The sequence below is a fragment of the Acanthaster planci genome, linkage group LG10, assembly GCF_054643075.1.
Source record: "Acanthaster planci isolate LZ-2023a linkage group LG10, COTS_SCS, whole genome shotgun sequence".
NCBI classification, from domain to species: Eukaryota; Metazoa; Echinodermata; class Asteroidea; order Valvatida; family Acanthasteridae; genus Acanthaster; species Acanthaster planci.
In genome coordinates this window covers 16,580,368-16,603,353 of record NC_141786.1, presented here as the reverse complement: position 1 = coordinate 16,603,353, position 22,986 = coordinate 16,580,368, and the positions used below count along the sequence as shown (strand labels likewise).

Below are 22,986 nucleotides of genomic sequence, written 5' to 3'. Positions count from 1 at the left end.
CCCCCTATTGTTCCTCTATTGTTTGTACTTTAACTTTTTTTAGAAGACCACCCATTTGTTTTCTTCAAAGTTGTCAATCGGGGACTTTTATTGTCCTCTATTGTTCAGGTCCCCGACTGAATGCAGAAACAATTTCAGCCACACCCACCCGGGCACAATTCCTCATTTTCCACCCCGCACCCCACTTACGGCACAAATTGACGTCACTGCTACTACCGGTATCCAACGACTCAGTGTTTCAGATGACAGGATGTTTGGGGCAATCGAAACTGCCACTGAGGCTGTTTTCCTTTTCAAGTCAGTCTTTATGATATCTGGGGCTCATTAAGCTCCTTCGCTGATGGCTGCAGATTGTCTCCACGTAGAAATCTCTTCCAGTCAAAGATCTGATAAGGTTTTTCCATCAACTCTGGAATATACACATTATTAGTTCGTAGGCACACTTGACACAACTGTTATATCGACTTTAAATGGCAAACTTGAAAATTATGCTACTGTTCTTTACTGTTTCGGTAAATAAACTTGTGAAGTACTCTTCCCATTTGGTGTTGATATATTGAGATGCATGTACATAAAAGTCGAGAAAGACGTAATTACTAGTACGCGTTATCTATCTCACGTATAAGATCATCTACCTGCAACACTTCTACAACCTCGCATCCAAACAAACCGAGTCTAATCCTTACCATGGTACTTTATAAAATGTAGTGTAGTGATTTGCAAAGAACCATCATCAATCCGTCCTCGTGCCAAAACCGCTTCCACGCAAATACTGACAACAGATCCCTTAACCTATTTCAATGGTGACTCTTCCGTCAAGATAGCCTACGCGAAGAATGACTGTATCTTCATCCCCAGGGACTATGGTCATACCATCATGTGACAAAAGGCGCTCTCGGTTATTGGACAGCTGTCGACAGCTCATACAAGTTCTCTCTAACAATTCAACAAAGGAATGTAGAATGCTATTGACATGGCAAAGAACCACATTTTTAACTGGCGCATTCTAATCTCCAAAGCGCCGTTTATAACCTTAAAGACATGAGTTACAGCTGGCCATAAAATCTGGGCCTGTGTGACAATCAATGCAAAGGGACTGCCAGTCATCCTTTGACATGTCAATCACTTGGCGTACGCAGTTCTCCAAAAAAATTGCTCTTTTTAGTTACTACCTGGCAGGAGCCTTAAGTCCAGGGAATGTGAGATATATACCTTCCAACCTTTGACCAGGGGATGGGATATTGAATAATATCCCAATTCTTTGTAATGAGAAAATAAATAAGGCGGGCTGTGAAGGATATTTTCGCACCAGTACCGGGGACAAGTGTTTCGGACTTCACGTTTCAGCTTAAATTTCCAGATGTCCATTCCAAACATATTACTTGGCAAAGACTCAGTTTGTTTTGATCTGGAAAATGCATTAAAATTTCCCTTCCTTCATTTCCTGCGAGACAATTGCCACAATTAGATAGTTATTATTATTGTTACTTTTTTTGGTTGACTGCATGTTTCTGTTACTATGATAAAAATATAAACGGAAGAGAAGGCACAAAAAATACAGCAAAACGGAACAAACACCCCATTGGCATTGCCTGTCAATTACGACACTGCATAGCGACTGCAAAAGTGGACCAGGAAACTGTCGACACTGCATGCACACTTTCTGAAGAGTGGACTGTCCATTCAATAAATTAAAAACAAAAATTGATAGAAACCACCCCTGTAAAAAGCACAAAAGACAATCTTATTTGTGGTTCACGATAATTAATCATATCCTTTTGTAGTTTTGTAAGAATCCAAGAATAAGCATGATAATTAATGTCATGGCAACAGTATATAATTGGGGCATATTAAAGGCAGGCAGGGCAGAACAGGGCAGGATTGGGAAGGGCGGGGCGGGGCAAGACGTGGCGGGAAAGGGCAGGGCAGATGCAATATGTAAAACCCACATTATTGTGAGCAAACTTTACAAATAAACGGTAACAGGCTGTAAGTTTCAAATGTAAAGAAAGCGTATTATTAAAAGCAGACTTGTTTTATTCAATGAAAAACACTGAGTTACATCAATTACATGCAACAAATACTTAAACAAATTCCTTTAAAAAAAAAAAGATGTTGTTCCACAAACAATTTCAACTCATGTGCATTTGTAACTTTTGTAATAAGAAAAAATGCAGAAAAAGTTTCTCTGCGTTGCAACTATGTCAAACGAAATTTAGTGGAACTGTCGGTTTAATTTTAATCATGTAACCCCTTATCTTGAAGAATTCCGGGGGAACATTTTTGAATGCAACGGTCACGGATGTATAAGCGCTTTCAAAGTCAATATAAGTGAAATTTCCTATTTTTAACCACATACGTAATTCAAGTACTGCATTTCCTGACAAAATTGAGGATTCACCTCATCACAAAAACCGATATTGGCTTCAGTCCAAATACTAACGACCCTTTTACTTGTTTCCCCACGATCCGCAGTAATCCAGCTCTTACTTAAAATCGATAACATTACTGAGTGAATATTGAAATTTCTGGTGGTGTTTATTCGGGGATATTAACAATAAGTACAATTATAAACTCACATAACTCTGTTGCCAGATGCACTTTACAGCCAACTTCTGCAATACAATAACAATAAATGTCTGACGATTTTGTTTCGAACATCTTTTTCCACTTTTGACTAGACAAATCTACCAAAGTTACAGCTACAAGCATTCCACAGGATTATAATATTCAGTTGCAAATGCCAATAAACTACGCTTTGCCAGCTTTGTTATCAAAGGTGCTCCTGTGACGGAGATGTTTCCATTATTTACACGATTGTAATGATTTGAGAGTACATATTCTGATTAAATAGGGGAAAATCCCAAAATACAAAAAAAGTGAAAAAGACAAAAGTTGTCTTTTTTTCTCTCAGTCCTCTCAAGCTGCAGTGTAGTTCATAGATGAATGAAACAAGAAACTAAATAACTTTTATTCGATTTGTGTAACAATTCCAAGCTCCAAGAGCTCGGACAGCAGATCACCTTGCTTAATTTGGTAAGCCTAGCCGTTCGTAATCTTTGCTGAATTGTGGTTACATATCCACGCTTTCAGTGGAGTTTAAGAAAGCATATAAAAGAAACATTGTCAGGTAAAATATCTCTTAAAGGTGAAAGGGGTACATGAATTCATACTGCAACTTCAGTACTAAAATCCTTTTTTCAAGGCTACTTCTGTAAAATCTGTTAGCAGTTGATAGAATCAATTTTCTTTTGTCAGAATAACAGAAAGGGGGAATTGAAACGAAAGATGCACTGGGTTTCATTCAGCACTCCCCAAATGTAACAATAGTCTGAACATGAAGCGGTGAAGAGATTACCGCTTTGAAACCAGAGAAATCTTGCTTTTTATTCAAGGATTAAAAAGTATTTAACATTTTAATTTAGTTTCAGGCCAACCATTATCGTAGGTTTCTTTAATCTTCCTTATCGCTGAAATAATTTCAGTGCTGCTTGTTTTGGCAATCCTAAGAGAGGATTTTCCTCGCCAATAAAGGTATATTTATAAGTTGGAGAGAAGAGTACATTTACTCGGAGACCCAACTTTGCTCCGAAAGATTATCATTTTTCCTTTTAAAATTTATTGGGGCAATCAGGACTAAACTTTATACACTGGATATGGCCATAGCTCTGTTGACCCAGATGATTTAGTTCTAACCAGCACAATCGTTTCGGATCTGATAAGTCAAAGCAAAGCATGGAAAGCGCATGCGTACAGGGGTGGCGATAGGGATGAGGAGATGATCGGAACTACTGCGCATGGCGCGTCAGCATTGGGCATCATGTGCGCGCATACATTATTGCAGGCCTCTTACTTGACTTCAATCTATCTTTGTTTAAGAGTAAATATAGAAATCGATGTCAGGGCATTTATCGGTAGCTGTCAGCGGCAGTGGTCTTCTCTAACAAATGGGCTTCTACTTTTGTGCATATTAATATACAATATAAAGTACTCAACTGCAGTATATTTGTTTGGAGTGTGATTAACGTACATAGCGACAGTTAATTAATGGATACTTTCTACTTTGAAAGTTTTTAAAAGAAGACAATAACCCTACTGATCAAGGCCTATATCTTTTAAAGGTTTTAGCCATCCGCAACGTTTGCTTTGTAGAGATGTCCCTGGTATCCCTCCAATGATATGTACTCCTGCAGTGAAAATTAAGGAAAACCATCAAAGGAGAATGTGTTGAAATGAATTAGTGGTTGAAAACAATTTTAATCTGAACAATCAAATTTTTTAGTTTTAAACACTTGACTAATGAAAATAATACTTAAGATATAAGAGGATATAGATATAATTAAGATTCAATTTCTTTCATTCCATCTCTCCCGTTATGGATTTAAAAATGCATAATATTGGAAACAACAGTGCACAAATAACTTTTATTTACCTCTTACCTGGAAAACTATCGAAAAAGTTTGTATAAAAGGAATGTGATCTGTAGTTCTATCCGTTCCAATTGCTATCTGAAGTCTTGTTTGCTAGCTTTAAGTCTGGTTTTGCTGTAGTTTTGTATCGATTTAAGCCACCAGCGGCCATCTAACCGTGCCAAATATAAAGTTGATCATTGGCTGGAGCAGCATTGTAACCATTTTTGTCACCAACCATTTGATCAAAATGGCTAGTAAACTTTGTATAACCTTTGTATGGCCGCCGGTGACTTCAGGCGCAGACCTGTACTTGAGAAACGCACCAATTCAGAGATCAGGTAGGAAATGAGGTCTATTCTCCTGCCTAAACTCACGTTAGCTTTTCCCATTAGTTTCCCGAGTTTCTCACCAACTGTCGCAAAGGTCGGTCTCGCTGATGGATTCCTGGCCCAGCATGCCAGCATCAGCTGGTACCTGAAGCAAACAAAGATAAACATTCCTATCTGGAGAATAGAAGTAATCCTACTTCTCATATGACACCTGCCATTACGTACATCACCACTAGACAAAATAGTTACACTGAACAAGTTCCAGTGTAGATTGCACACTTAATGGCTAGATATAACAAAAGTATGAAAGATGTGTTAAAGAAACAGAACTCACACTTTTGTGTGACAATGGCTTGGTCGAGGCATCCGATACCCTGACTTCAACTTGGCAGCCACCTTTTCAGCGCTCATGGTAGGATACGGTTTGCAGCCTAAGAATCATAAAGGTGTGTATAAACGTTAAATTAGACCGGAAAGTAGACAACGTTATACAATAGAGATGTTCAATATTATGCCTGACTAAAATGTTCGTAGCTTGCGTCAACAAATCCTTCTTTAAAGTCACACGGTCATCACCTTTTAATACAATCTCTAAAACGGGAACATAATATTTATGTTTAACCCTCTCTAACTAGCCTTCCAAAATCCTTCTCAGCCAAAATAGAAACAGCAAGAAATTAAAAACAAACCGTAGTTCCTTTCACCTGGTTTCGTCAACCTTTGCTTGATTTTCATTTAGATATATGATATGTCGTGTTCTCACCCAAAGTTACGATTTCCCAGAGAAGAATCCCAAAGGACCACACATCACTCTCTGTTGTGTACACATCATCACGGACCGACTCTAGTGCCATCCATCGCAGTGGGACACAACCCTAGATATTGAAATATAAGATTACTGGATCAAAATACTATACTATGCGATTCAATAAATGATTATTATCATGAAGAAAACACCATTTCTTAAACAGCGCGGGTTTTTAACTTTCCATAGCTGCGGACCTTCTTCAATGGCGAAAATAAAGTTAACTTCAATTCTGGCATCCCGAGTTTCAACCAAACCGCAGAACCGCAGTGAGAATCTATGTAAATTACCCCTAGGTCATAACCTTAAAAGCCACTGCACAAACCCGAGAGGAATCCAACAGTTCGTCGAGGTTTCAGGAACAGAAAAAGGTTTTTTGAAGCCTAAAGACTGTCAGAAGGGGCTTAGCTATCAGGCATTTTTGAATGTTTTACATTAATTAAAAAAACTAAATTTTTGGAAGTGAATGTAATCTCAAACATGCCTCCCATTGGAAATTCTCCCATTGCACAAATAATAAATGCTCATTAAGATTATGCATAGTTGACAACAACTTGATGAAGTACAATGAAAAGTTCAACGACACGAGAAGAATAATGGAAACGAAAGGATTGATCTCTCACTTAATGTGTATGAGAAGCTGGAAACGTGCTAACAACACCATCGCAACTAAAACAACATTGTGATTAAACAGTAACAGTTTAGCAGAAGTACTAGTTGAATGGAACGTGATCAACGACGCACCAATCAAAAGTTCATTCAGGGGCTGTATAGGCTACATTGCAATGCTAAATACTGTCCACTCATTCTGTGCCTGGTCGTCTGTAATACCTGGTTCTGTCGCTGATACTTTCTCATGTGAGCAACGTCACTGACAAATCCAAAATCGGAGAGCTTGCTGACCATTCCATCACCAACGTAAACGTTGCAAGCTGCAAGATCTTTGTGAAGGCACTAAGATATAAAAGAGAGGGAGAAAAATCCTCAAATGGAGTGCAAAAAAATCACAGGCTTCGGCTAGATCAAACATCGGTTAGATCCCAGCCCTCCTGGATAGTAGAGTCATCCTCTTTGGAAATCATCCAAGCAGCACAAATCAATTCAATAGACTTTGGCGAGTCAAAGTGTATTTAATGATATATAACAAAAGTGTGCTATTCGGTAAAATACCTCAAGCGTTTAGTATAAATGAAATTAAACAAGTAAATTTACGGCAAAAGAGCAGTACTTAGACAAGGCACGAATTCAAATGCTTCGGCCAAAAGGGAGTGGGCTTTCGCGAGTAGCGTTTTACAAAAGACAAAGGTTATTTATACACAGTTGTTAGAGTATTCGCATGTTTTATTTACACAAAAATGTGAATAAAGCAATAATTCAAGTGAAAAAGTAAGGTAGCCCGCAACACTTCAAATCTTAACAATGGCCACTAATGACGTTCAGTAATGTGCCAGCATGTGGTAGCTTTCCAGGAACAGATCGTGAGAGAAAAAACAAGATTGTGTGCGCACAATTGGAAAATTATTGTTTACAAGTGAAAATCACCTGCTGCACCACGCGCTTACGAAGGCGTTGTTGCATCACTAGATCTTGACATGTATAATTGTCATGTGTCTGTTTAAAGCTGGTGGGTATACATAACTACATCGAGTCTTACCGCGTGTGAGGCCAGGAAAGCCATGCCGTCAGCCACACCCTTCGCCAGGCTCAGCAGAGTCTGAGGGGTGAGAGAGGAGTCGGCAGCCCCCCTTAGGTTGTCATACACCGCCTCTGACTGGCTTTGATGGTCAGCAAGGAGCTCCTTCAATGTCCCATTGGCCGTGTATTCCAGGATTATATACATTGGATCTGTTCATAGGATTTATACAAATGAGTTGGAGTCAAACTAAATTAGGAACCATTTGCAATCTGCGGTCATTTTAAAATTTGCACAGACCAATTTTGAATGTCATCCTTCAAAATGGCGAACATCGAACTCTGCTGATTTTCCCAATTTTGAAAAGAATTTGGTTTATTTCCATGATAAAAAAATTGGTCTGCCAAGGATGCAACTATTTTTTCTGCCACTCTCAAGTTATTAATATTCTGTCTCACCTTTCTCACTATATCATGTTATAACGAAACGAAGAAGCCATGCATTCATGGGGGAATGTGTGGGAGGGTGAACTGGTCAAACAGCAATAAATACTTCTTAAGTACCTTGTAATCACGTTGCACTCAGATGGATGCCTAGAACACAAAATACTTTGGGAGAATTCTCGTAAGCTTAAAGACAAAAGGAAATGGTTGTCATAAAGGGCACCAGTTGGTACTAAAACACTGAACTCGAGTTAATGAATACTAGCTCACTTGCCTTTACCGCCATAGTCCATTAAAATATATTGAATTCAGTATTGGCATTTTACAGGTTTCAGTAAACTTTCCCTTTCTGGTTCGCTGTCAAATTTGCTTTTTGTTATTCCACATTTTCTATTGAAGACTCTGTTACAAGAGGCAGAGTTGTTTCTTCAATCTACATAGTTTAGGGGAAATTCGTCAATGTTTTTTGGTACACTCCCTTCACAGGTTTTGCCATCGTTGTTTGTCATCAGTCTCATGTGGCAAATGTCAAAATATGCGGATATGTTTTCTGTGCATGGCCAAAACTGTCGTACCTTTCTCGATGCAGTACCCAAGTAGCTGGACGATGTTAGAATGGCGGGTGAGCGATTTCATCGATTTCAGCTCCCAGATTAGGTTCTGTCTCTCCTTCTGATCGGTTTCATCTGCAAGGTTAATAAAATGACACGGACAGGAAACATACCAAAAACTACGCTAGAGGTGCAAATACAGCAGTTTTTTTTACATTTGTTTTCTACTTTCAGGACTGTTTACGTGTCCATTACATTTGCTTTTCCCGCGAAAGAGGTACAGAAGAGGAGCGTTGCACAAATGTGGTAGAATATGACGCCGTCCAAAGCAGACGGATGGGGATATTTTCGGAAAATAGCCTTGTTTTCCCTCATTCGAATTAACACCAACGTTGTTCCTTGTCCATATGTGTCTTGCCTGGTCAGTTTGGTCTTCCCCAACAGTCTTTGCGTATAGGCAACAACGTTCATTTTTTATTTCGTGGTTAGCTGAAACAAATGTGGGTGTTTCCATCTTTTTTCCCTTAGCAATACCCATAAAAGGGAAAACTGTAGGATTGATAGGTAACTACGGCAAGCCATAAAAAAGAATATAACGCAAATTACTAATAATTTGGTGTATGTCCCGTTATATGGACATTGTAAAGTTATAACAGCAGGTTGTAATACGTGCGGGTTCAAACCTTCTTTTGAATTGTTAAAAATTTTATTCATTCCTTTTTTCTGTTTCTGTTTCACGTTTCCTGTCAAAACCACGTATAACGCCCGTTGAAAATGTTACAAGATTACAAGATGCGCAAGACATATTCAATGTTATTTTGTCCATATTTTGTCCATAATAATTACACTGAAAATGATACATTTATATGGCACCAATTCCAATTAAGATGCTCCATGGTGTTTTGCAATTTTTAGGACATTAAAAATATAATTAGTATGATAATTCCGTTTACGTCTAGCGGGAGCAAGAGGAATATTTTATAGACTTATTGCTGCAATGGATACAAAAGTAATTTTGTCTCGAAGAACAGCTGGGCAGATGGGCAATGCTAGTATGCACTCTCTTGCTGATCATAAAAATGCGTTTACGAAGCATTCCTAACCTGCGCCTACCTTTCACCGTTTTGAGGGCTACAGGGGTTACAACACCAGACCGCTCGATGCCTTTGGCTCTAGCCAGCAGCAGCTTGAAGAAAGCTCCCTGGCTGAGCTCTCGCACAAAGATTAGCTGGTCTCGCGAGATCGTCGCCTGGCAGTCAGAGGTGTCATCGTATGTGGACTCCACCGGATCAACGACCCGTGCTCTAACGGTCTGCATCGGTATTGCTGAAATCAGGAGTCATAAAACTGTGGTCACTCTTTAAATGAAAAAGAGTCAGTCCCTGAAAATTCCACATCGAGCTTTCGGCTCCTCCATGGAGCAAAGCAGAGGACAACTCAAAAAAGTTTTCTATTCTATGGCTCCTCTTTTACGTAGGTTTCTCCACTTTTGCGGTAAAGGTCATTTTAATCTGGCTAATTAAGCCATACATGTGCTTGTCCGGAAAAATGCAATTGACATTTGAGAAATGTACGTGTTGTTGGGCAATGTACCGAACGTCGTAGTTTAAACCTCACTCCCTCGACGCAGAAAATACTAAACATATAATGCACATGACTCGATAAAGAGGCTTTGGGGTGCTTGTTTTGTTTTATTGTTTTTGTTTTGCTGTTGCTTTTGTATGCTGTTATTGTTCTTGAAGTTGTTGGAGCTTGAAGCTTGGAGTATGAAACGGAATGCCCATCTCTATATAATTTGAAGTAAGCCTCCTGCCACTTTAAAGCACAAGCGCTTTGGCATGTCTTGTGAGAGGAAACAGACCTATTCAGATTAACGATCATTGGTAGATGTTAATGTCTCCAACACATTCGTTTCCATACTCGCTGTGTGCACACTTACCAACATTTTCGTAACTTGTCATATCTTCAACGACCCGTGATGACACCCTGGTGCCAGCTTTCCTATTAAAGTGTTCAAAACAGAGGAACTCATTACAAAAAGGAAGGTGAGAGGGAAATTAAGATATCTGCTCCAATCTTGAATATTAGCGTTCAATTATTTTGCAAATCAGCAACGGGTGTGAAATGCAAATTTCTCCGCATATGAGTTTGGGTTCGTTCATGCGCGTTAGGCTGTTGGTGCGCCGAGTGTTCCTTGCTAATCCTTCATTTTAACATGAAGTCTGCGCAAGTTCATTGGGGGCGTTTACAAATCCGGTTAAAATATCTCCACCAGGCGCTCCCCCTCTTTGCAAGTGAGGGGGAAGTTTGAAGTCAAGGTGGATATTTGAGGAAAGAGTACCTTGATCAACCTGCTTGCTCGTTGCCTACGTGCTAGCGCAGGCATGATGCACCAGACTAGACACAAATTATTGGTGTTTTCCTGACAATGATATTGATTAAATCCTGGAAATGTCTCCATTCAGCACAACTGCGGGTTACTTTTGGCTCCTAGGCCACGTGCTTTTAAAATGATATTAACTCAAAAGGAAAAAGACTTTAGCTGCGTTTAGCGGGGTAAACAAAAGATTCATCGCTGGTTCCGTCTTGGTTAGTTGTGGGTGACCATAGTTTCAATGTATTAGTTGTCAGCGTTTGGAAATGACGCACTATAGACTTCAAGTCAAATACACAGCACTTCAATAACTCTTAAGGTGCATTAAGTATTTCTTTCATTGGTGTTGCATTGTATACACGATGCGTTCATGCTATTTAATTTAACGGACAAAAAAATTGACTCCTTTAACATAACACAAGACTCCGTTGCGTTCGTCTGTCACATCGCCCCAAAACAACGCTTGGCGAGATGACGCGCATATGGAAAGGCGGCTTCGCTGGACTCACCGTTCCGAGACACTTTGTGGTTGAGTTTCTAAGGGGAGGAAAATGAAAAGGTAGTTACTTCAAAAGAAAAAAATCATACAATCAATGTAATAATTAAAAATGAACCTTAAACATTGTGGGTAAAGAAAATCAATTCACACTGGTTGAGCCTGCATAATGGAAGCGACTTGGGGAATTTTCAGACTATGACAATGTGAGACCACACTTTCCAGCCTTTCGCTTGGAATATTGAAGTTCCGTCTTTAATGAGAAAAATTGACAGTGCTACCTTTTTTGGATGGTTTCTGCCTCGTGCTCTTACTTCTGTAACACTGGGTGAGGTTTATTACGGTGCTGATGAACAACAGAAGCGTCAGGGCACCAATACCGGCTAAATACAGCCAGGTCGTCAGGAGGGGCCCTGTATAACCCGTAAAACAAGTGAGAAACACATTCATTACTGAAGGGTAATCTCATTATTACAGTCTTTAACTTGCAAAGAGGAACAAAAGTGCTTGACTGCACCGCGATTAAGCCTATTTTAGTGACGAAGAGGAATAATGCAGCGGAGCGTGATTAGAACCAGCTGGCGCTCTACCGACCGCTACCCAACCGTGCACTGGCGGTTCTTCCAACTTGTTAGTTGCGTTAGTGGGGTGGGGGGCAAGTCGAAAATCATAAAATCCAAGGCACCATACCATTCAAGAGAATCTACCAATACAGACCCGGTTAGCTCAGTTGGTAGGGCACCGGCACGATATTCCAAAAGTTGATGAATCAAAATTCGTTCCAGTCAATTTATTGGTTTTCTTTGCAATTAATTGGTAAGCACCTAGTTAGTATCCGTATAATTATCGTTTGATTACTGTAATAAACTGTCCGCAACTTAAAATATAGTGGGGCTTCGGGTGGCATTTTTATTTACCTATTTTTTTAAATATGGTTGGGTAAAAGGATGAGTTTGACGGGATGAAAACAAGTCTTACGAAGAGTGGTGCCCAGTGTTTTAACGGCTTCGCTGGCACCATTGGCGTTCTCCGCATAGACCTCAACCTCGTACTCAGTGTCGGGACGTAGGCCGACCAGCGTGTACTCGCTGACGTTGTACAGCTTGACACTTCTGATGGCGGATACCGAGTCGCCGGTATATCCCGTCTCGCTGTAACTAACGTAAAACCACTGCTTCTCGCCTCCCTCGCTGCCCGGCGTCCATTTGACGGTCAACGACTCCGTAGTGATACGTCCTTGTTGAATCGAGACGTCCAAGGGTGGATATGGTTTAACTGTTTTTGTCAATGAACCACGTTAATAAATAAGTTTTTGGCACTTAATAGCACTGGTACGAGGAACAGAACAAAAATACCGCATATCCATAATAAATGTATGTATTGTATCAAACAGGCCAAGTACAACATAACTAAGTTTGTACCTATGTCGATCACACTAGTTTGGTTGGACAGGAAGTAGGCAGTCCCACGTAAACAATTTAGCCAAGCTAATCTCAGCTAAATATAAGTAGTCTCTCTTGTGATGCCAAAAATCCTGAACCGTTCCCAGCTCCAAAAAATCCTTGAACACTGCCTACATTATACAATAAGGCACATCAAAGGTTCCCATTGTTTACACGCAGATGTAATTAGACGGATACTTACAACGAACGGTGAGGTTTATGTGACTGGAATGCACTAACGGTGGTACACCGTTGTCCCCACGGCACCTGTATGGGCCAGCCTGCTCCCTGCTGATGTTGAGCAGTGTCAGAGTGCTTGTGCCATCGCTGTAGACCGAAGGTAGCGAGGCAAAGGACCCGACCTTCTCCCAGATGATAAAGTTAGCCGGCTTGGGGTTGGCGTCTGCGCTGCAGGAAAGAATGACGTCATCACCTTCCCAGACGGGGCCAGGGGCCACTGGCTCAGAAAGGTACGGATGGTCTGAATATGTGGTTTTCACGTGGGGAAAGAAAAGCCATGCCAAATTTGGTCAAACAGTTTTATTTATCGTGCTACAATTCATGACCCCAGATTCATAACCACAAGTTCTCTCCAAACTTGTGTCAAAGTAAACGAGGTATATTTACACTTAAAACGGCAACACTGGAAAATTGCAAATGGAGTGTTTAATTCGTAGAAACTTATAGATTATCATCAGAACGCAGGAATCCATGTTCGAAAAGAATGCCACATAGGAACGTGGGTTGTCTCAACACGACACACTCTCCAAGAATCATGTCCAACATTTATAAAATGGACACCACTCAAGTGATCCAGATTCTCGGCTTAAGAAGCCTGCTCAAAAGCTATTGGGCAAAACTCTTTCGCTTACTGAGTTGAGGTTACTTAACTTCGAAAGAGTAGACAGGCTGGTACCCCCCAACATATCGTTTCCTGTATCTCTGTACTGCATATTTTTAAGAGACAAGCCTGTAAGAGGTTTTGTTTTGTTTGGTGTCCTGTCCTATCCCGTGTACATCAATATCGTGTCAATCAAGCTTTTTGTTGTCGGGCAGCGCCCATTTATTCAAAGACAAGTCAGCCAAAAAGTATACTTTTCCAATACTACCAAACGCACGCAGCAAATGATCGTAACTACAAAATCATTAAAATGCTAACATTGTGCTGAAGCTCAACATTCGTACTGATCGGCATTGGTTTTACATCCGTATATGTTTTTTCATATATAGCTGATTCTCCCATGAGGTAGAATACGCCCAACGGCTCTGGGATGGTCAAGAAATAGCTGAGCTATCTTAGGCATAAGGAGTGAGAAATAACGAGAGAGTCTTACAGTGGACGTTGATAGGACCCAGAGATGCAGTGACACGCTGGGAAGAACCCCGTCTCCTAGCGGTGCAATTGATCACTCTTCCATCGTCTTCCCTGCTTAGTTCGAAGTTTAGCATGCTGGTGAATGTGAAACGGCTCCCAGACGTCGAGATGGCGGTGGTCAGTGAACCAGCGAGAGTTGAACCCTCGTCAGACCACACCAGTTCCCAGTCGTCGGGATATCCCCGCCTTGCCTGGCACCTAAGTTGGATGCGCTCATTTTCAGTCACCGACTGGAGGCCACTGATAGTAGGACTGTCAGGTGGACCTGCAGATAAATGCCAAAGCAGTAATGCTGCAATTTTGCTGTCAAAGCAAGGAGCGTCAAGCATTTAATCCAGACAGTCATGGTCACTGTAACTGATATGCCAGGAGTTAGGGCTACGTGTTTGCCATTCAAGGGAGGTATCTCCACCTTACAGCTACCTTTCACCTATCGCCCCTGTTTTAATGTAAAAACCTTATAAAATAATAATAGTGTGGGCCTACCGAGATAATGCAAGAGTTTTCATAGCAAAAAGGTATTTGAAATACAGGCATATGCTTCTCACCCTCAAATAGTCCAGGGATGAGACTCAGGAAACTCACGCGAGATGTGAAAGGAATTGCAAATGAGCCCCCATGCCAGTTTTGCAGGGATCGTTTGGGCAAGGATGTGACAACTAACAGGGAGGGAGATGGTCTTCAGACCACCCAAAGGTGCGCAGAAAGCGTACCTGTAACATCTAGAGTGGCTGTCACAGACGGTAGGGGAGACTGCGACTCGGCGGTGCTCGCCGCACACTTCACCCTCTGCCCGTGATTGGCTCGGCTGGGCACCAGCGTCCAGCTGCTAGTGGTGTCCATCAGCGTGTCACGATCCCCCGAGGGAGGTGGGTCGGTTCTCTGATCGTTCTCGTCCAGGAGCCACCGGATGGTGGCAGCGGGTCTGGTCTGCCTCACAGTGCAGAGGAAGGAATATGGCTCACCTTCCACAAGAGTAACTCTCGCTGCCAGTGCTCCGCTGCTACCATACAGCGATAAACTGGTTTGAGACGGCGGAACTGTGGAAGGGTTGAAACAAACTGTCGTTATAGGATTGAATCGTTAAAATATGTTTGAAGGGCGATTCAATAATAAGGTCCTTCTAAAGGGACGCCTGTCGTGAATAGCTATAACCTATTGAAACTTCGTCCTCTTCAAAGTATGTAAATGTTTTTACACCTCAAATCTATAAATAATATGTGATATTCTTTCAAGAGGGAAAGGATATACTTTCTACTTGTCTCTTTTCTGAAGGGTGCACTTTTCAATTGGAAACAACAGAGTACTTCTGTGCATTCGAGATTGGAAGGACCCCTCCCCTACCTTGATTTTTTTTCTAAGGGAATTTCAATTCGGCGACTTATCTCCGTCATCTTGTCACCAATTTTGTGAATAAACGAACGATTCACAGTTTAGTGCGCCGCCTGAAGGCTGCCAAGGAGAGGCCTTTTGGGAAAAGGGTCCGGTAACGTTGTTGTCAGGGAAGAAGATTTGAGTGGTTTTCTATGAGTATCGGTGCTAATTAATCGAGGTAGCGGTTTTTGATAGGTACATTGTGCACTGATCAACAACAAAAGTTCCTCAAGTTGTCCACTGGTATTGACAGCAACACAAATTGCGATGGGTTGGCCATGTTTTTGAACTTGACAAAAGGACCTCTCCTTTGACCCCCTCGGAAGCGCGCTGGATTGTGAATTGCCCGTATGTGGGTATTCTGCAAGGTCGACTTTTTGCAACCGACATGGTTAGTGAAACGAAGCTGACAGACGTGGTGCCACGAAGCACAAAACCCTATATCGTCACCATCCTCACGAAGAGTCACTTTGGCCCCATTTTTCTTTTAATTTCTGTTTTTGTTTTGTATTGTTTTGTTTTTTGGCAAAATCAAATGGGCTACCTACCACAAGTCAAAGGTACGCCAAATACGTGGAAAACCAGTGCTTCAAAAAGATACCAACTTCAAATGTGATTTTCTCAAAATCTAAGTTTCACTTGCCGGTGAGAAATTCGCCTCTTCATGAAAACGGTGACGAATTATGCCAGACTCTACTAAAACATCACAGACGTGCTTTGATAATCGGGGACAAGGTGAGTAAGTTCTTTTGGTACGTTTATAATGAGGCAAAGGTGAGTGGGTTCTTTTGGGGTCGAATCAGGCGCCTCTCGAAGCTTTTACACAATCCCTTCAGAAGGCCAGCGTTTCAGGGTCTTTATTGATGGAAATCATTGCTAAAAAATAATTCAGAAATATGTAAGGAATAAGCCCGATTCAACTGAATTATAGAGTTCTTTAAGGGTTTCAGAATTCAAGATTTCTTTAGATTATTGACATAAATGAATGCACTTTAAACTACATACATTTGATTAGGTAAATGAAACGTTCAATGAAATATTTGAATAACCTGACTGCGCTACTACCGATGCAGTTCGGCTAACCCTCCACTACAGCCTCAAGATATTCACAATGTTCTGGTGGCCATCCTAGATACGGGCTACGGCAATGCAACAACAGAGTCATAAACGGCTGCTCACCTTTCACGTGAGTCATGATCGTCGTACTCAGCAAACCGTGGTCGTCTGTTTGGGCGTAGCACTGCACAATCTGGCCCTGGTGGATGTCTGCCGCCGGTAACGTGAGAATACTGGTGCTCGTATAAAGTCCGCTGTCGTCCTGTAAGCTGCTGTTCCGGGTTGCCGTCACTTCCTGCCAATCCACTGTCCACTTTAAAGAAGCTGGGTCCTGCAATCTGGGTACCTGTAGTGTTGGATATTCTCAGGAGTTTTTGTCAATGAAACGAACTTGTATCACTAACTTATGGAACAACCTACATCGAATATCGCGGTATCAGCAATCACGATATCAGAAGTGGCTTAGGATTTTTTTTGGAAAAAAAAATCAGCTATACTTTTTTTTCTTTCACCGAAATACTAACTCCCATCAATCAAGCAAAACATATCTCAGTGTGCTACATACACAAGACTTTTTAATCATGGAAAATGTATGGACAATCGTATCAGTGATGTTGCTGCAAGAGGAAATTGGAAAAAAAAGGTATTCCGTACCTGACAGAGATACGTTTGGTCCTTTCCTGTCACTACTTGTGATATTCCTCCAGAAGGTGGAAAAATGGTGTTGGTGTCCCAGATTAGTATTGGAGTTGAGAAATCTAAGGGGGAGGAACAAAAGAGCTTAACAGACTACCAAACAACCCTCCCTCCCCACCCCCACCCCCCCCAAAAAAAGGAAAATGAGACACTAAACCAAACACCACGATTCGCAGGCTATCATTTGACAATTTGAGAAGTTTCACGTTAACTTCCGGTTCAATGGTTCCACATAAAGGACGATCAGTGCATGTAACCCTATGTGAAGTGCACGGGTGGAGTGGGCGTGGTTTGAAGTCAGAAGTGACGTCACACTTACGAACCGGATAAGGTGCTGTGACTTGTCAATGTGCACGCACGCGCTCGAGTTAAAAACCCTTGAGTGCAAGGGCAGTGCAGGTAACGGCGTCTCCTTGAATTTGTATGTAGATTGATTTGGAAAAAGGTGCGTGTGCAAAATAAGCCTCTACCTTCAGTACTCAAGTCATCGATTGCAATGTCTGACTTGTAGTCACTTCCACGCTCTGCCTGCAGTGCTACTTTAAACCTTGTTTCCACATTCCGTAGACAAATCCTTTCGGAAAGCCACGTCGCCGCCGTTGTCTGCTGTCCACTCCTTGTGAAAATGATTTCACCCTCGCTGATGTTTCCGTTAAACGGGACCTGGTAAACGTTCAGCGTGCCTGCCGTGTGGAAGTAATGATACACAAAACAGAAGTCAGATGTCTGATGCTAGACGTAACCTAGTATATGCCAGTGCAGCCGTGCATGCTGTAGTAGCTAAAGGATTGGGGGAGCTGATGCCCTTTTTCTGGTCTTAAATATGACGGTTTTAGTACTTTAACAAAGGATTATTTTAAACTTTAGGTCTCTTTAACACATGTAACGTGCCTCCTTTTCACACAAGACGTGAACAGTTAAAAATCGGGAACATTTAAAGCCAGTTTCAACTCTGTCATATCTCTGCGTCGCATCAAACCATGACGGTCGTCCCACACAAGAAACGCACAGTAATTTTTCAGTCCCTAAACATGATTCTGTGGATTCAAAGTTCCTCCTATGGATCATTTCAACTACAAGACAAAGGTCTTGCAATAATTATTGTGAACTGAAAACTTCTCTGTCTTCTCTCTCTATAACGATGTTTCGTGGAGCTACAATGCCTGCACACTCTTTAATTAACAATGAATTGCAGCGTACCCATTGTATCGCCGTACATGTTGTACGAGAAACCGAAGCAAAACCCTGCAATGCTGTGTATAACCGGACTCAACAGAACTGCAGTGTCGCCCTCACCACCACCGGTAGCTTCATAGTAGACGTAAACACCAGACGCGTCTGTTGGGATCGGAGGGGCCAGTTCTTTGATGTCAGGTAATGGATCATAATGCCAACAATTTAGAAGTGGTAAAAGTGTACAGCTTTTGAATTTCGGGCCTGATTGCGTTTGAAGCCAACGCAACTGAAAGACAAGAGAAAAACCGGTGGCAGTACATCTAGACACTTAAGGCCTGAACGTTGGTCGCTTTTTCAAAATGTGTGTGTGGGTGAGCTTGTATGCCTATTCAAATCGTGGACGTATAACAAAAGGGGACAATAGGGTCCACGGTTGCCTATGAGTCCACGGTTAGAAAACGTGTACAAAACATATGGGAGGTCTTCCGAAAATGTTAAAGTATGAACAAAAGAGGAACAATAGGGAGTCAACGATTGAAAGCGTTTACATACTTGCGTGTGTGAGGTGTTTATGGTGCCTTGTGGGGTACCAGAACAATGGGAGGTACCTAACGAGGAACATTCACTGTGGGGTACTAATATGGTAACCCCACAGAATTTAACGAAACTGATACTTGGAATTTACTCAAACAAGAGGAACTTTCAAAGAGTACTTATCCGTCGCAAACTGAAGCGTTTTTTTGTCAGGGACGGAGTGGCGTAGCTAGGAATTAACTAGTGGGGGCATAAACAGGGCACCAGCATCTAATGAGGGGAACCAGCTTTCCGTGGTGTGGATTTTTGGGGTACTTTTTTTTTAACCTTTGTTCAATATCCATTTATCCGTTTTTTTTTCAGAAGGGGACACTGGGGGCACCGGGAATTTATTGGGGGAACGTGCCCCCCCCACTATGCCACTGCAGGGACGATTGGTCAAAATTTCAGCCAAGGAAAATGATTCGGGGTCAAATGGAAGCAATTAGAAAGTATGCTTTACACACTATTTTCTTTTACTACACAAGAACAAATGCAATTCCCCACAAGGACAAGTGTAAGGGTTAGGGTGTGCACGTGCCGTGGACAACGGTAGGTAATAAAGATTTATAGCACCGCGCTGGACTTCAGAGCATTTGAAGTCAGTAAGAAAAGAATTGGTCAACTGAAAAGCAAAGAGAAAAAGTTAGATTTTCACAAGTGTCCAAATCTGCAAACAATTCGTGTTAGACTTTTCCAGTTTCTCTCAATACAGACTCTTTGAGTAAATATAAAAAAAATCAATTACTTAGCTTTAGGAAATGCTATGCATGGGCGTAAATCCCGAGGATATAGATATATATATATCCCCTCCCCCACTTTGGGGTTGGGGTGGGCTATTGAATCAGCCCCACACACACTTTCTGCCAGTTAGCCAAAAATGAAAGCATATTGTGGAGGGTTTTTCAGACTTCCAACGAAGAAAATGCATTCATTATCACTCAAAAAGGGAAAACAATTAAGTAAACAATTAAAGCCATAAATATGCCATTCTGAATACAGCCGTCCATCAATATAAGGAACATCGACCTCTGGGCCTATAGAGTCATATGGTGTCACCCTTCTCCATCCCCTGCTATTTCATGGCCGGGCAGGTCACTCCCCTCATCTTTCCCCACCCCCACCCCCATTTCTGACACAACGTCACTGATGCTTTACAATTAACGAACGCAAGTGGTTCTCTTCGAGTTTTGATTGAAAGCATGTTTCTAAGCACCATTCTTTACAACTTTGCAGAGAAGTTCGCGTCTGTGGTTTTTGTGTTGTGGTAAAAAGGAGTTTATCTATATGCAGTAAACTAGTACATACCGCCTCTCGTACTGTCAGCTGCAGGGCCAGTATCCGAAGACGTTGTTCCTCCGCTGTTCAGGCTCCAATCTGAGTCGTCATCCCTGGACTGCGCCCAACCGCACATTCCATTCTCAAAGGTGCAGTTGAAATGGACACTGCCTGCAATAGGTACGCCCCAAAGAACAGTAAATTCACCCTCGAAGAGCTGGGTAAAGAATCTCATAGCCAGAGGATTTAGCTTCTTCCAAGAAACCAGCTTTCTCATATTTTGGTTGTTTTGAAACATTGTATACATTTAGAGCGATTCGTTATCAGAATGAAATGTCAATGTGTGATGTAACGGTCAGCTGAAGGAAGTGGCATCAAACATGCCAGCCCGCGTGCATTGAGCACGCAATAGAAGAAAGTGTGGATTTTGGACTGACCTGTCTCGGAAAAGTGCTTGTTGAGCAAAAACAACATAGCTGATTCTCACAACACTGGTGTCAAAATGAGTACCAAAAATGCCACCATGAAACTCGCATGGGTTTGAGACTTGAAGAGAAATGCGTTGCCACGACATTTGGGAGAAAAAATGATGGGGCAGATTCCCCTCCTGAGTTATCTTGTCTTGTTGAAGGATTCGAAGGATTAAAGTAACTGAAAGTAGCAGGACTTGCCTGTTATTTAAGGCACAAATTGTAAATTGGAGCTTACGTATTCCCAGTATTCGAGTGTAATTCTCAGACGCTGGCACAAAATGGACATTATATAAATGGCAATCAACAGAGCACCTGCAGGACCACTGATTGAATTTTTTCCTTTTCCTATTCATGTTCGTGGGCCACTGTCGAATGTCTTATTCCTGCCCCATTCTCCCTACACAATAAATGACTTCAGCAATAATAAGCGTACCGTCAACAAGACTGTAGTACCATTAGCGAGGGCCATTTGAGAAAAAAATGGAAAACTCGTTAACACTTAAAATTTTGTCAAGCAACAGCAAATGCATCAGTTCTGTATGGATATGCCATGAAATTGTCTCTACGACCCTAAACCCACTCGCCTTCAGGAGAAAAACAATTGCTTCTTTGATTAAAAACATTTGCACATTTGCCAGGTACCGAAAACACGTACATCTGCATGGACATGCGCGTTGAGGTACATTGGCCAATGTTGTTTGCTGGTTGGTCTTAGGCTGATGTTTCATCAGCTCAGTAAGACAGGCCACTTTTTAAAAATTTTTGCATGACTCCGATTATTTGTTTCAGCATGTAATCACACTTACGAGCAGCCGGCACGCTAATGGCCCAGACACAAAATCCAGAGTATGAGACACTCCCATCAGTTCTAAACCTCAACCACATTGCAGGGCCATCAGAGAGTGCCTCTGGGCCCGCGAAACGTCCAAGTGATCGAAAAGTCTCAGTTGTCGAGTTGCTGCTGTCCGTGCCATCCCCGCCTGCCAGCCAGTCACAGCAGGATTCCAGATGGAAAGACGAGGCGATGACATGAATTCGCCAATGATCGACGGTCTGGATCGCCCACGTGATGTCCAGGTTTCGGGGGTATTGGTCTGGGTACGACGGTGATGTTATTCGGGCCGTCCCGTACGGACGAATGTTCAGAACGTTTAGCGATGCAGATGTGTCTAGCACAGGGTGCAAGAAAAAACAATTCATTTTTCCCAAACAAAAATCAAATCCACATAGGAAAAACAAAGTCAAAACCCAGATCCCATAATCATCGGAAAGACGCAAAGAGCATGTTCAATCAGTTCGTGACAGTAGCCCTAGCGGGGTGGGAACGATGACAGTCTCGTCAGCGAGCTGAACTTCCTTCAACTTCGTCTTTTACACAAAAACGTAGCTACATAACACCTTTCTGAAAGGCTATGAAGTATTTTTCAAACACAACAAAGCAAGAAACAAAACAACACAAAACAAGCAAAACAAAACGGAAAAAAAAGAAAACGCAAAGCAAACAAAACAAAAACGAAACAAAAGAAAGTACAATTAAAAAAACCGGAACAGATTAGAACAAACACAAATCAAAATATGAATCCCATCTGCTCGACTATCTATAGTTTTTTTTTTTTCACGGCAGACATCAACTCTGATCAGGTGTCAAAATTTGCTATAACAAAGTTCTTTTGGAGCGCATAGGCCTACCGACCCGCAGACATGCCATCTTGTAAAAACAATGCTTCACGACCATTACCAAAGCACAAACTATAATCAATATCTAAATGCATACTTTGTAAACTCACACATTAATTCATACTATGATACTTTTAATTGTTATCTTAAAATGCACAATTAACACAATGAATCTCCATTTTACTGCAGTGTTCACTCTACCGCTTAAACTGCTTCGATCGACACGTCGGGCTTCCTAGTACATGTAAGTAACATTTTCACAATCACTTGCACTGTTTCAGTTTGCAAAGCCTTATTAAACACGCTCTTGACGGATTTTGGAAAGATACTTCCACCTACCTTGTAGACACATTGCTAAAAATAACACAACGATGCAATTACAAGTCTCCATTTTTCAGGGTTGAGGGAGCCAAAGCAGCGAAGATGTAAGATCAGTTTTAGTCTATCTTCAGCGAGGGGTAAAGGCAGAATGAGTACCCAACAAGGAACCACGCCGCGTTGTTAACTGTTTCTAGAACAAAAACACACAACTTCAGAACTGGCACAGGACAATGTATGTCATGGTAATATACTTTGCAAACTTCCTTTATTGAGAGATTTCATAATACCTTCTCTCAAAACCGACTATAAAGTAAACCTCAAATATAAAGTGTTGTTCCGCTTCGTTTTAGTTTAAAATAACAAATACAAGGAAGTGTCTGTTAAAGAGTAATAAACCGAAGAAACTGCGAGGGAAAACAATTCTTTTATCAAGAAGTTATTTAAAAATACGTCATTGTATTCTAAACATTGCCAGAAAAATATTGGAAAAGACATAACATTT

General features: G+C 41.5%; 1 protein-coding gene across 2 annotated transcripts; it reads right to left on the bottom strand.

The window, feature by feature from the left end:
* Positions 1-2,014: 2,014 nt before the first annotated feature.
* LOC110988194 (uncharacterized) lies at positions 2,015-22,728 on the bottom strand. Of its 2 annotated transcripts, XM_087142789.1 has the most exons (22): positions 22,503-22,728; positions 21,293-21,655; positions 20,044-20,184; positions 18,187-18,324; positions 17,457-17,669; positions 16,945-17,048; positions 16,414-16,636; positions 14,574-14,900; positions 13,820-14,125; positions 12,688-12,966; positions 12,022-12,318; positions 11,325-11,456; positions 11,057-11,084; positions 10,113-10,174; positions 9,287-9,499; positions 8,198-8,308; positions 7,201-7,391; positions 6,378-6,500; positions 5,505-5,616; positions 5,076-5,172; positions 4,787-4,886; positions 2,015-4,187 (listed from the first exon to the last, which is right to left on the bottom strand). In XM_087142789.1, the coding sequence occupies exons 1-22, from the start codon at positions 22,552-22,554 to the stop codon at positions 4,125-4,127; spliced, it is 3,675 nt and encodes a 1,224-aa protein (XP_086998915.1). In that variant the 5' UTR covers positions 22,555-22,728; the 3' UTR covers positions 2,015-4,124. The 2 variants fall into 2 exon arrangements, with proteins under 2 accessions (XP_086998915.1, XP_086998916.1); XM_087142790.1 differs by lacking the exons at positions 21,293-21,655; positions 22,503-22,728 and adding an exon at positions 20,451-20,622.
* Between the last annotated feature and the right edge of the window lie 258 nt (positions 22,729-22,986).